Source organism: Panicum virgatum, chromosome 6K (genome assembly GCF_016808335.1).
Source record: "Panicum virgatum strain AP13 chromosome 6K, P.virgatum_v5, whole genome shotgun sequence".
NCBI lineage: Eukaryota > Viridiplantae > Streptophyta > Magnoliopsida > Poales > Poaceae > Panicum > Panicum virgatum.
In genome coordinates, this window is record NC_053141.1 from 3,267,215 (window position 1) to 3,280,932 (window position 13,718).

A 13,718-nucleotide genomic window follows, 5' to 3' on the forward strand; every position below is an offset into this window, starting at 1 on the left:
TGCATGTACAATGTGACAAGGGAAGAATACTTGCACAAGGAGATTCTCTTCTACAATGCAAGACACTTTGGGACAAATGGACTTGGATCATTTCCCAAGCCTTCGGAAAATTGTCCCAAGTCTCCGGAACTCAAGGCATGCTTCAACAAGCAAGTTGGCTCATATTGCCAACATTGTCAAATCACCGGGCATCATACAAGGGAGTGTCCAATTCCTACTCGCGCACCTCCTACCTTGCCTCCTAACTACAAGTCTCAATTCAATGAACATCATTTCTTGTTAAGCAAGTTTAAAAATGGCAAGGTTGAGGCAAAGTTCATTGGTGCTAAAATGAAGGAAAAACTATCACGCCAACTATGGGTTCCTAAAGTTTTAGTAACTCATGTAAAAGGACCCAAACTTGCTTGGGTTCCCAAAACTCAAAAATGATTCATTTGTGTGTAATTGAACTATAAAACTAGTGAAAAACATTGGGTGCTTGATAGCGATGTACACAACACATGACCGGCTATGTAAAGATGTTCACCTCACTAGATGAAGATGTGGGCGATCATGAATATGTCACCTTTGGTGATAACTCTAAAGGAAAAGTGGTAGGTTTGGGTAAGGTAGCAATCACCAAGGATCTTTCTATCTCTAATGTGTTGCTTGTTGAGTCGGTTAGTTTCAATTTGTTATGATTATGGATTATCACTCTTGCAAGAGAAATATTGGATGATTATGGCATCTCACAAAGATTTTGGGCAGAAGCCATCAACACCGCATGTCATGCATCCAACCGGGTCTATCTCCACCGCTTTTTGAAGAAGATGCCCTATGAACTTCTCATTGGGAGGAAGCCCAACATCTCAGACTTCCAGGTCTTCGGGTGCAAATGCTATATCTACAAGAAAAGGAAACACCTAGATAAGTTTGAAAGTAGATGTGATGTTGGTTTTCTTGTTGGTTGTTCATCAAACTCCAAAGCATATCAAGTATTCAATAATGCCACATGCATGATTGAAGAAACTTGTGATGTTGAGTTTGATGAGACTAATGGCTCCCAAGGGGAAGAATTTTCTTGTGATGATGTAGGTGATGAACTACTAAGGGAAGTCATGAAGAACATAGCCATTGGACAAGTCAAGCCAAAAGAGAAAGTTGAGGAGATACAAACTTCATCTATTCAAGTCGAAGCCACTTCCAAGGATGACACCAAGGATGAAGAAAAGAATACTCCATCACACCACCATTATGAGTCATCCGATGAAGAAGATGGCGCCTCACATCCTTATCATGACACCCAAGATGAACAAATGGTTGAAGAACAACTTCCTTTTGATGATACCCACATCACAAGTGAACAAGCCCAAACTCAAGCCCAAGATGTCGAACCACTAGAAGATTTATCGTCTCAATCACAAGAGAGGCTCACAAGAACTTCAAGAAATCATCCCATTGACTTGGTCATGGGTGACCCCTCCGGTGGAGTAAGAACTCGTAGACGTCAAAGAAATTATCCCATTGACTTTTTGTGAACATTACTCGTTTGTTTCTTACTTGGAACCCACAAATATAGATGAGGCTCTTGAGGACCTGGATTAGGTGATGGCCATGCAAGAAGAGCTCAATAACTTTACCCACAATGAAGTTTGGGTTCTTGAAGAACGTCCTCAAGACAAGAATGTCATTGGCATTAAGTGGGTCTTCCACAACAAACAAGATGAGCATGGTGTGGTGGTTCGCAATAAGGCAAGACTTGTGGCAAAGGGCTTTGCACAAGTTGAAGGGTTGGATTTTGGTGAAACATTTGCCCCCGCAGCAAGACTTGAAGCCATTCGTATCCTTTTAGCGTGCGCTTCACATCACAACATGAAACTCTTTCAAATGGATGTAAAGAGTGCGTTCTTAAATGGCTTTATCAATGAGTTCGTGTTTGTTGAACAACCTCTCGGGTTTGAGGACCCTAGATGTCCTAATCATGTTTATAGGTTGCACAAGGCACTCTACGGGCTCAAGCAAGCGCTAAGGGCTTGGTATGAACGCCATCGTGACTTCCTCCTCAACAAGGGCTTCAAGATCGGGAGGGTGGATACAACTCTATTCACAAGAATCATCAATGAAGAACTATTCATATGTCAAATCTATGTTGATGATATCATTTTTTGTTCAACTAACCCCACTCTTTGCAAAAAATTTGGAGAAATGATGACTAGGGAATTTGAGATGTCCATGATCGGTGAGCTCAATTTCTTCCTTGGTTTTCAAATCAAGCAATTGAAGGAAGGAACATTCATCATCTAGAAAAGTATACAAAGGATATTCTCAAGAAATTCAAGATGGATGATTGCAAGCCGATCAAGACTCCAATGCCAACTAATGGACATCTTGACTTGGATGAAGGAGGTAAATCGGTTGACCAAACACTTTATCGTTCTATAATTAGGTCACTTCTTTATCTAACCGCATCTAGGCCCGATAGCATGTTTAGTGTATGCATGTGCGCTCGCTTTCAAGCTAATCCTAAGGAATCACACCTTAGTGCCGTTAAGCGGATCCTTAGATATCTCAAGCATACGCCTAGCATAGGCTTGTGGTACCCCAAAGATGTTTACACTCTTGGGATACTCGGATTCAGACTTTGCCGAATGTCGTGTGGATCGCAAGAGTACATCGGGTGGGTGCCACTTGCTAGGGCGTTCCTTGGTCTCTTGGTCGTCAAAGAAACAAAATTCTGTGGCCTTGTCAACCGCGGAGGCGGAATACATTTCCGCTGAGGCTTGTTGTGCTCAAATCCTCTACATGAAGCAAAGCCTCTTGGACTATGGTGTAGTATTAGATAGGATCCCGCTCCTTTGCGATAATGAGAGTGCCGTTAAAATTGCTAATAACCCGGTTCAACACTCTCGCACCAAGTACATAGATATTCGCCATCACTTTCTAAGAGATCATGTGGCAAGGAATGACATACTACTTTGTGGTGTTCGTTCCGAAGATCAGTTGGCGGATATCTTCACAAAATCTCTAGATGAGAGCACCTTTTGTTGGTTGCGAAGTGAGCTTAATGTTCTAGATGCTTCTAACGTCATGTAATTGTCTTGTTATATAGATGCATTTCATATATATATTTGCTAGGAGCTTGTCTAACCTTGTCAAGATAGTAATGAACATGGGTCTTGAATGAGCCGGTGGTCTTGGTTTCGCTCATGGCATGAAGAATGGTTCATCATGAAGAAACTTGCCAAGGGTTCAAACTTGACAAGATAGATTTAAATTCTTGCAATGCATTGTTCTTGTCATATAGAATGCATTCATGTTTAATTCCTTGCTTTGCATTGGCATTGCACCATGTTAGTAGCATCACAAGGGAGTAAATCACACTTCGAGAAGGATATTCATGCTAAATATGATATATCAACTCTATAAGGGTGATAAGATCAATGTTGCGCTTTCATGCCTATTGAGCCACGTCCTAGCGAACTTAAAGTTTCAATCTCTAAGTTCATAGACAAAGTGGTTCATACATTTCTTGGTTTTTGTGTTTAAACCTCGCTTGGATCTTAATTTGCCTATGTTTATGTAAAAGCTTGCGAGCACTATATATATGAGTGTTTGAGGCGTGAGGTTGTCTCTCGAAAATGATCCAAATTGAGTGTTTATGGCTTTGGTTTTGGAAATTAGGATCAGAAGTAGAGTTTGTAGTTCAGCAGAAAAATTTCTTAACCACCGGTTAAACCAACGCCCTGTTTTCCTCTGCATCGGTTCAACCGGTGATTAACTCCTTGTGGCATGGTTTCTGCATCGTCTCTGGAACAAACTCCGACAGTTACACCGATGGCCACCGGTGCATCCGATGGATGACGGATGAACCGACGATGCTGCAGCGGTTCTTCTGGTGCTACTAAGTGGAACTTCGGGCCTTGCAGTGTCTCTGGTCTTTTCTCTAGCCAATGCACCGATGACCATCGGATACTCAGATGCACCGGTGGCAGTTCTTCCGATGCTCCTTTGTTGACCTCCGTTCAAACTCGTTCAAATCCAATCAAAGTTACTCCGATGGATACACCGATGCTCCATTCTATGCACCGTCGGTCCTTCCGATGCCCTAGGGTTCGCGGGCCCGCTCGTTCAGTTACACTTTTATCCTCTCACGGGCCCGGCCTGAGTCTAACGTCCCTCCTCTCCTGAACTGCCGCCGCCGCCGCACCTCTCGCCCGCGCTCCACGCCGCCGTTCGTACGCCGCCGCCGCCACTCGTGCCTTGCTTCGCCGCCACGAACATGCCTCGCCCAGCTGCCGCGTCCTACTCGATAACCCGCACTCACCTCCATGCACGCGCCGCGCCCTGCAGCGTCTATGCCCGCGCGCCGCCGCCCACATCCTGCGCTACCGCTCGCCGATGCCGACGAGGCTCCTCCAAGCGCTCCTGATCCATGCCGCGCGAGCCTCCACCACGCCCACGCCACGCTGTGCTCTGCCCTCACTCCTCCACCTTTTGGTTCATGTGCATGCCAGGTGTTCGGTGAATTGCCCCCAAGGCAATTTCGTCGATTTCTTCGTGTTTCTTCTCTGGTCCGCAAGGGTATGGCCTTCACTTTCCTTGACATGTGATGCACCTTCAACATTCACATCTTTTACACACATACACCCTTTATGACCCTTGCTTGGCACTTTGCACACACACACACTTGCTTTTAAACTCATCTAATCATAGATTTAGTGTGTCGTTGTGGCTGCTATCCACTAGATGTTCATGCTATAGGCTCATATCACTCTTTGCTCTGCTTAAGGACATTTTCACCTTTAGTGGATATCTCGTATATGCATAATTCCTTGTCTTATTCTATTATCTTCTATCGATTCTCTATGACAGATGGCTAGAGACAAGAAAGGCAAGGGAAAGATGGTTGTGCAGAAAAAGAAGAAGTGCACCCGTGAGGACAGAGAGCGAGAGCATGCTGAGGCAGTTGCAAATGCTGCGGACAGACAGGGTTCTCTTCGGATCAGAGACCCACAGGCTGAGGGGGAGCCTGGGTCAGCACGTCTGTTGCCCCGCTCTGGGCGTACACATCAGTCAGAGACAGCTCAGACCACACCTCAGTCTCGGTCTAGTCCACGGACTCGAGGTGGCAGCACACACAGGGCAGCAGGCCATGTACAGCAGCAGCGGTCCGACAGTGATAGTGGTGCAGAGGCAGAGCCTCCACAGGTTGAGCTTTTCGATCTCCGAGGGATACCAGGACCTAGGGTCAAGAGGCTACGATACGTGACTCCCGAGACATGGTTTCCCCCGCAGAGGGATGCTGGAGTGGATCGCCGCTTCCGCACTCTGCTCCAGGAGTCGTTCTACCACTCCTACTACTAGATGGACATAAAGATTAGTGAGCACAAGATGCTCCACTGGGTCGCTCTTCGCATGGCAGCCAGAGGAATTCCTATTCTCCCATTCTTTGAGAGATACGATGGACTGCCAGCTCTGCTTAGTGAGAGGTCCCGGTACATCAGAGAGTGGGTTCGCGTTTTCTACGCCACCCTATTTGTTGAGGAGGACCGCCTGTTTATTGACTTAATATTCCAGGAAAGGCACTTGAGGCTACCTCGAGCAAGGCTAGCCACACTTCTTGGGGTTCAGATAGCAGAGGAGCCACACTTCCTTCACTATATGGCTTATGGGAACACCGTGCCCCCTCGTCACCCCCACGAGACTCACTTTTCGTCCGACGATGAGGTTAGTGTCCTGTTTCAGCAGCCATTTCTGCCTGGCACTACGAGGACCCCGGACAGACTCACTCCTTTGGCACACACGATACACTTAGCTCTGAGGAAGAGTCTGCTATTAAGGATTGGCTACAATGAGGGGATCACAGCTCTACAGCAGTGGCTTCTGCTTCACATCCTGACTGGCCGAGATTTTGATATTGTGGACTTCTTTATCTGCGAGCTCGAGGATGTGATCATGGATGGCATGACTGTGAACCATCGGCAGCCCTTTGCCCATTGGATCTGTTGGATCCTCGCCCAGCTAGGACAGAATGCTCAGATGGATATGCTGGCGCAGTCGAGGACACACTTCAGGATATATTCACCTACTGCTCCTCGTGACGGTCGTCGTGTCCCGAGAGGCCAGCGGAGGGCACAGCAGATACTGGATGAGCATGCCTTGGCTGAGGGCAGAGTTGTGGATGATCCGACAGCAGCTGAGGATGCTTTACTTGCAGCTACAGAGGCCCAGCTCCCGCACTACTTGGCCACTGACTCAGAGGACTCGGAGGATGATGAGGACTACATTCCAACCGTTTCCGTCACCCGAGGAGCTCACGATGATGAGGCAGGAACTTCTAGTGGAGCCAGAGCCCCTGCTCCTCCTGTTTCAGCTGCTCAGGTCACTCAGCCGGATTCTCTTGCAGCAATACTGTCGAGGCTCATTGACCAGCAGGAGAGGTTCGCTGCAGCTCAGCAGTCCTTGGTAGCCGAGCAGGCTTGCCAGCGGGAGGCACACACACTTGTGCTTGAGGGGATCAAGCAGCAGCAGGAGGCCATGAGGCTACAGCTATAGCAACAGTCCTAGATTCAGCAGCAGATGTTTACCTTCTTCTCAAGATGTTTCGGGCAGCTGTACCATCACACTGGATTGCCTGAGCCTCAGCTCCCTACACCCCAGCAGCTCTAGTTTGACCCAACTGCACCTCCTCCACCTGCTGGCGGCTTCGTGTATACACCCCTTGCATCGTTCCCGATGTCTCCACGCCTTCAGACCGGGGTGTTCGCCAGTCCAGCTCCTGCTCCTGCTCCTCCTCCCCAGCCGAGTGTCATGACCGCCAAGCAGCGTGCAGAATTCCTTCGGCAGCAGCAGGTCCTTCACCAGCTTCAGCATCCTTCAGCTCAGTCGCTTACCTTCGAGTCACCCTCACAGCCTAAGCTGATCCGTCCGTCTGCTGTTCGCTCCACTCAGCCAGACTCGACTCACGTCACGTCTGCTCCTCCGACGGACTCCACGGTCGTTGTCTCGAAGCCAGCTGCTACCTCTGCTCCGCCTACTTCTGCTGCTCCGACAACTCCGGTCAGGTAGAAGTCCTCTTCGGCTGACGGCGATTGGACGGACGACGACGTCGACGATTCTGCCACGCAGTTCTCCACCGGACCGAGCATGAAGACTCCGCCTTCTCTAGCCCAGGACTAGATCGCCTTCCTTTTTGGTGCTTTGTTGCCAAAGGGGGAGATAGATAGTGGGAGTAGAGATAGGGGGAGCTTTGGTGGTTTGTGACGTGTTTTGAATCTTCATGGATTTTATGTATGGACATGTTATTTGGATATTGTGTATACTCTGTGTTGACATATCCCTACATGTGCTTTATTTGAAGTAATACATGCATGTTTATCGCTTTCTATTTCATATCTTTTGTATCTCTACTTTGTGTTGTCATCAATCACGAAAAAGGGGGGAGATTGAAGCGCATCTAGACCGATAGATTCTAATGGTAAGTTTCGGTGATTAATGACAACCGTATGCGACTAACGTGTGTTTTGAAGGAAAAATCAATGATTAGATTAGTCGCATATGAAATGTGAAAGGAGACCCCTCAATTCGAAACAATCATGCGTGCCAAGGACTAAATTTTAAAGATTAAGGACATTTCTAGTCTCAAGTGTCACAAGGAGAAGAAGGACACTTGACTTAGCTAGATTTTATAGTTTCTAGTTTTTGACCGTACTATTAAGAGGGGTTCTTGAGTTAGTAGCTTGACTAAAATTAAGTTGGTCTTAGAAATCTAGCACACTCGCTCAAATACAGCTCAAGATAATCAAAGAAGTCAACAAAACACTTGGAAGAAGAAACAATCGAAGTAGCAATCAGCTCCAAGTCGATTCAGCTGAAAATAAAGAAAAACAGTAGCACCGGTTTAATCGATGACTTAACATCGGTGCATTCGACGCTTGGCAGAAGGTCCGACGTCCTGTCGGCCTATCTTCTCTGGATGCAAGCTGGAATCAAGTCAAAGAAACCCTGGTCACCGGTTGAACCGATGGTCCCAAGATAAGCACCGGTGTATTTGAGATACTATGTTCCAGAGAGCATGTTTAGTGGACCTCAACTCGCCTTCAGCACCGGTTGAACCGATGTATCAGAAACAAGCACCGGTGCATTAGATGTACTATGTTCCAGAGAGTTTGTTTGAGTGGATCAGAGAATTTCTTCAGCACCAGTTGAACCGATGCCTCTTCGGAGCATGCACCGGTGCAATGACGCAAGCCTGGATACTGTGTCAGAACCCACAACGGCTACTATTTGGACACAGAGAGACCAGTTGAACCGACGCCATCAACTTTAACCCCGTCGGTTCTTCCGATGGTCACGATTTTTCTGCAGTGGACTTCCAACGGCTATGTGACCCTCTCCACTCTATATAAGGGCACCCCTTGGCTCATTTAAGCGGCCTTTGACGCATTGAATACCTGAGGCCACCCTTGAGAAGTGAAGAGAGAGCTTTGAGCAATGAGATAAAGATCTAGAGCTTGATTGTGTTTCAAATTTGAAGAATTCAACCTTTGCAAGTGTAGCAAGTGTGCTTGAGCTAGGGCCAACTGAGTGTAGGTCAAGTGAAGGCTTAGAAACTTGTTACTCTTGGTGTTTGACGGCACCTAGACGGTCTTGGTGATCGGGAGGTTCTTGGTGAGCTCTTGAAGATTGTGAGAGCCCCAAGAAGTGAAGCTTGTACACTGTTTGAAGCTCGCCGTTTCGGAGATGGAGAAGGAGCATTCTTAGTAATCACTTGCTCCTTAGTGAAGCAAGGGAGCAATACCCTTGTATGGGTGCTCCAACGTGGATTAGGAAGGAGCGTCAACTCCTCGATACCACGGGAAAAAATCATGTTGTCTCGTGTCCCTTGCATTTACATTCAAGCAATTAATTTCCCTTGTCGTGATCTTGCTCTTCTTTGCTTGTTTGTTTGACTAGGACAATCGCGTGATAGTTTGATCTCTTGACTAGAACTTGCAATCGCTAGTGTGGTCCTTCCTAGGTAAGATGAGCATGTTAGTGTGTTTTCCTACCTAAGGATCCTTTGCTAGTGTGCTCTAGTCAATAGGTTTTAATTTTGTAGATTGGGCAATACTAGTCTAGGTTAAGGACTAACTAGAAATTTGAAAAAGTCTCAATTCAACTCTCTCTTCTTGGGCATCGATCCTTTCAAGCTCGAGGATGACGTATACCCCTGCCTTCCCACTGTTTTTATCTATTTACCAACTATATTCTATATTTTTGGTAACCACGAAGCATGCTCCTGACATGTGCCATCTGATCTGAAGTTAGCTTACTGCATGTGGGCATGGCGAGGGCGTCCCTTGCCATCCGAGCCACCCTTGGGTACTGATCCGATCCGTAAACCTTCCACCAGTTGAGAATGTCAAAATCCTTTGTTTGACGGGCGGGACTATCTTGCAGGTAAAGGTCGAGTTCCGTCTTGGCTTCTGCATGGCTATCATCCTGTAAGCGGCATTTCTCATCTCGTGATTGCTCTAATGGAGTAGTACTGCTGCTGTCACTGTCAACGGCCATCTCCTCAGTGCTGCCATCTAAATCTTCATCGTCATCTTCAATGTCATCATCATCTTGTTCGATGTCATCTTCCTCGATTTCATCTTCTTTGATTTCATCTTCGTTTTCAATATAACGGGTGTACAGCTCATTGACCTTTCTTCTTACACTGGAGATGTAATATTTTGCAGCCTCTGAACCAAGCGCTCTTTTGAAATTAACTTGTATGTGCCTGAGTTTGTACCGGGGGTCCAGTACATGTGGTACCGACCATACCAGGTATGAATCTTGTATAGCCTTGTCTACCGTATCTAGTGCCTCTTTGAGAACATCTGTGACATTCTTTTTACCAAAACCACTGTACTTGCCTGCATGCGCTGCGGTAGCCTTCGACAGTTTAGATTTCAAAGCAATTCTGACCTTGAAAAACTGTTCAAGACAAAGATTTGAAGTTGGATGGCTGGAGTTCGAAACTCTTTTAATGGCACGGTGTATCTGATTCCATAGGCAGTGCAGCAGTTCTTTTGATCCTGTCTCTGGAATATAATAGTTAACTATTTCCAAACGACAATAGCACCAATACCAGAGTTCGTCGTACTCCCACGGGTCGTCTATGCCGTGTTGTGCAAATTCGCGACGTACTTGAAAAGTGCCATTTAGATAACAATAACGCACGCCGGAGAAGATGTCTTTTTGGAAATCTAGATCTGGAAGAAGGCATCGAGCAATGGAGTGAAGAACATGGTCCATGTAGGTGGTATACAGATTACCACTCTGTTCTTTGAAGGGGAAGAATCAGATCCAAATATTTTATCTATGCGATCCTTCAGTTCACCGTAGTCGATAATGTCGCTAGTCATTCCCCTTGCCATCATGAACAGGGTACATTTGAACTCCTCATCATATGTCTCACAAAGATCAGACATAACACGATCAACCACATTATCATGAGAAACGACAGGTATATCAAACAATGAAGAGACATGGTTGTGATCATCATCTTGAGGTAAAATCACACGAGCACCCACGACCACCTTGTGAAGATTCCATTCGTCGTCAATGAATTGGCACGTTGTATAAAGGACTTGCCCTGCCTCCTTGGTTTTAGCTATACCCACTGCTAGACTGAGCCTCCCAGGAGCGTATAGACAGGAGTCCAACATACCCCCCCAGTGTCTCCGAAAGATATCAGGGCATATCTCCTCAATGGCATCGCGCGAGGGCAGCTTGAACTGAGGGTTGAGGCGGCGCACGAAGCTCCTGAAGTAGTCGTCCTCCACGACCGAAGGATCGTAGCCATGAAGCGCGATCATCCGAGCCAGGTCTCTGCTGGCTTCTTCGTCCTCCAGCTCCAGGCCCACAGCAGGCTCACGACAAGATGACTCGCCGGGGCCTGACAGCAGCAGTTGAGTCTGCGGCTGCGGCTGCGGCTGCCCGACCCGTCCCTTGCATGTAGTGCTGCCGACGTGCTTCCGCATGCTTGCCGTGCCATGTTCTGTGACGAACCTCTTACTGCAATGCTTGCACTCCGCTTCGACGAGCTTACCACGCTCATCTTCGACATGGGTGAAGTGCTCCCACACAGGGGACCGCGGTTCCATCTTTGCTTTCCCTTGCACTCGTCCTTGGATTCCGAGGAAGAATGAACAGGACCAAGCCAAGGAATACTCTGCCAACACAGTTTGCAAACCACCACAGGTCCCTTAATATTATTATATATAGAAAGCAGTTAGAGTATCAGGAACGAAGCGATGATGATGCGCGCACTAAGCAGATCAATTGAAGAGGAGCGATAGATCCAACTACATCAATATAGACTACAAATGAAGGACACTGAATTATTAATATCCTAACCCAATCCTTAATTTCTTGTGTCAAATCAAAAAAAAAGATCCAATCCTTTAGCATAACAGAGATGATCATTGTTTATCTTGTTTGATTTCGTTTTTCAATATAAGTAAATACCAGAAACGAGATATCAATATATATAATATTATTGGTGACATGCATCAAAGTAGCACCATACGACGACGGAATTATTAAAAGGAGAAGATCGAGGGGCAGAAGATTTAATTTGGGGAACTTACAAGTTGAGCACCCCAGCTCTCAGCGGATGAAGCGGCCAGGAGAAGGAAGCAAGCTCTCCGAGCGCGTCTCAATGCCACAACGCGGTCGACGGATGTGCTCACTTATTAGAACGAGCAGCCGAGGCGACCGTGTGGAAGCCGGTCAGTAATGGCAGGGACAGCGCGCATGAGGCCAAGTGGAGTAGACAGGAAGGAACAGGTCGTAGGCGCTGCCGAGGCGATATCGGAGGAGACGTTGACCGACTTCGTCGACTGACCCCGGATCCCGGATGGCCACGAGGCAGGCGCCTGGCGGGGCGAGCGACGTCTTTGCAGGTTGAGGGCTGGGCTACTTTTGTGTCCTCTATGTTTGTACGTGGGCCGTAGTAGTTGCGAGCTGCCTACTAGTAGATGCAGAATCGGCAGGTGCGGTCTCTCGGATGCTACTGCCGCCCACTGCACGCTGCTTTTTTTTTTGAAAGAAAGGTATGAGTGAAAATATTAGGAGTCATACGTGTGAATCACAGTCAAATTATCATAGAAAATGAAATATTTTTTATTGTTGGAACAATTGTTTTAACTTAAAAAATTGTTCCGTGTTAAAATAAAATGTTCCAAAAAAATCACCCAAATGTGATCTTGTTTTCAAGATTTCGTCGCAAGAAACACAGTGGTGCAGTCGGATTTTGATTTTGATATACAATTTTGAAAAATATAATTGTGTGACACCTTAATGGCTAGTTACACGTGCAGTGGCGGAGGAGCAGCATGGCGTTGCAACAGCTTAATACTCTTAATCGTGAAGCTATTTCTATTCATTTCTACTACATTTCTACCATGGATACGCACTGAGCACTAATGATCATGGATTCTGCCACACCTTAATCTTTATCCGTCCTCCGCCACTGCACACGAGTGACTAGGGATGCAAGTTTCATCTTTTTTGAGTTATTGGGTCGACCCAAAATTTGATAAAATGAACTAGAATGATATGCTACGTAATTAGTTTGGGAGAGAAAATAAACTAAAATGATAAACCAAATACACCAACAGATACCCACTTACATCCCTACGTGTGACTTCTAATAGCTCCCCCGGATGGCGCTGCCCGCTGCTGGTTTGGTTCATGCAGCAGGACCCGCGATTCGAACAAGAATTATTGTTAATTGTTTTTAAAAAAATAAAACTAGAATTGTTAGCCACTTCCTCTTTTCTTTCTAGTTGTGGATTACTGGAGCATGGTTTGAGGAATCAGCATGACGCACCACAGATGGCAAACAGATCCATAGGAATGGAGCGACATGCCTTGCTTCCATCTGACGCACCAGCAGCAGAGCCCACCATGGCCATGGACAAGGGGGGTTACTTCAAGTCGCAGGTGTGACTGGGAGTCAAAGCCTCACAGAAGGCCTTTCTCTTCTCCGTCTCCCCATCCTTCTTCCTCCTACCTCACCCGCCCCTCGCCCACAGCCTCGACCGGCAACCGCCGTTGCCGCGCCACCCGCCCAAGCGCCGCCAGCCTTCTTCTTGCCCCTACCGCCAGCCCCGCCCAGCCATGGAGCCGTCCCCACCCCAGGCAAACCGAAACCCTAAAGGCCGCTGCCTCGAGCGACCACCACCCCCGTCGCCGTCGCCGTCACACCCCCACCTCACACCTCCGGTGGACGTTCCACCCCCTCCCCATCTTAAATTTGGAGTGTGGAACAAAAAAAAAACACTCCAGCAGATCATTTACTAAAAGTCCTCATTTTGGGGAGGCCTCCAAATCTCTTCATCCACCATTTATTCCTAGAGGGTCTCTAGGGAGCTCCTATCCACTGACAAATGGATCTCATCCTTTGGATTAAAGAAGAAGGTGAGATTTAGAGGCCATTGCTGGAGTTGAGGTTATAAAATTAGCCCTCAAAAAATAAAGTTGAGCCCTTACTCAAGAAATAGAAGATATGATTTAAGGGCTGTTGTTGGAGATGCTCTAACACATATACTCTGTCTATCGCTTCCTATTCCTCGTCCGGCAAATTAACCTGCAGTTAACGCCGATCGCATCCACGTATCTCTTTTGCTTCCCCGGCGACAGTCCGCAGATCAGCGATCCCGTCGGCATTGCGTCAGCCCTTGGTGCTGGCGACGGCAAGCATC

At 47.1% G+C, this 13,718-nt stretch overlaps 1 protein-coding gene across 1 annotated transcript; it reads right to left on the reverse strand.

Moving 5' to 3' along the window:
- Nucleotides 1–9,924: 9,924 nt before the first annotated feature.
- On the reverse strand, nt 9,925–11,715 carry LOC120713861 (zinc finger BED domain-containing protein RICESLEEPER 1-like). The gene is made up of 2 exons (XM_039999838.1): nt 11,601–11,715; nt 9,925–11,182 (listed from the first exon to the last, which is right to left on the reverse strand). The coding sequence occupies exon 2, from the start codon at nt 11,112–11,114 to the stop codon at nt 10,215–10,217; it is 900 nt and encodes a 299-aa protein (XP_039855772.1). The 5' UTR covers nt 11,115–11,182; nt 11,601–11,715; the 3' UTR covers nt 9,925–10,214.
- Between the last annotated feature and the right edge of the window lie 2,003 nt (nt 11,716–13,718).

Coding starts and splice junctions, on each gene's coding strand:
- LOC120713861 (XM_039999838.1), bottom strand. CDS start 11,114: ATGGAACCGCGGTCCCCTGTGTGGGAGCACTTCACCCATGTCGAAGAT.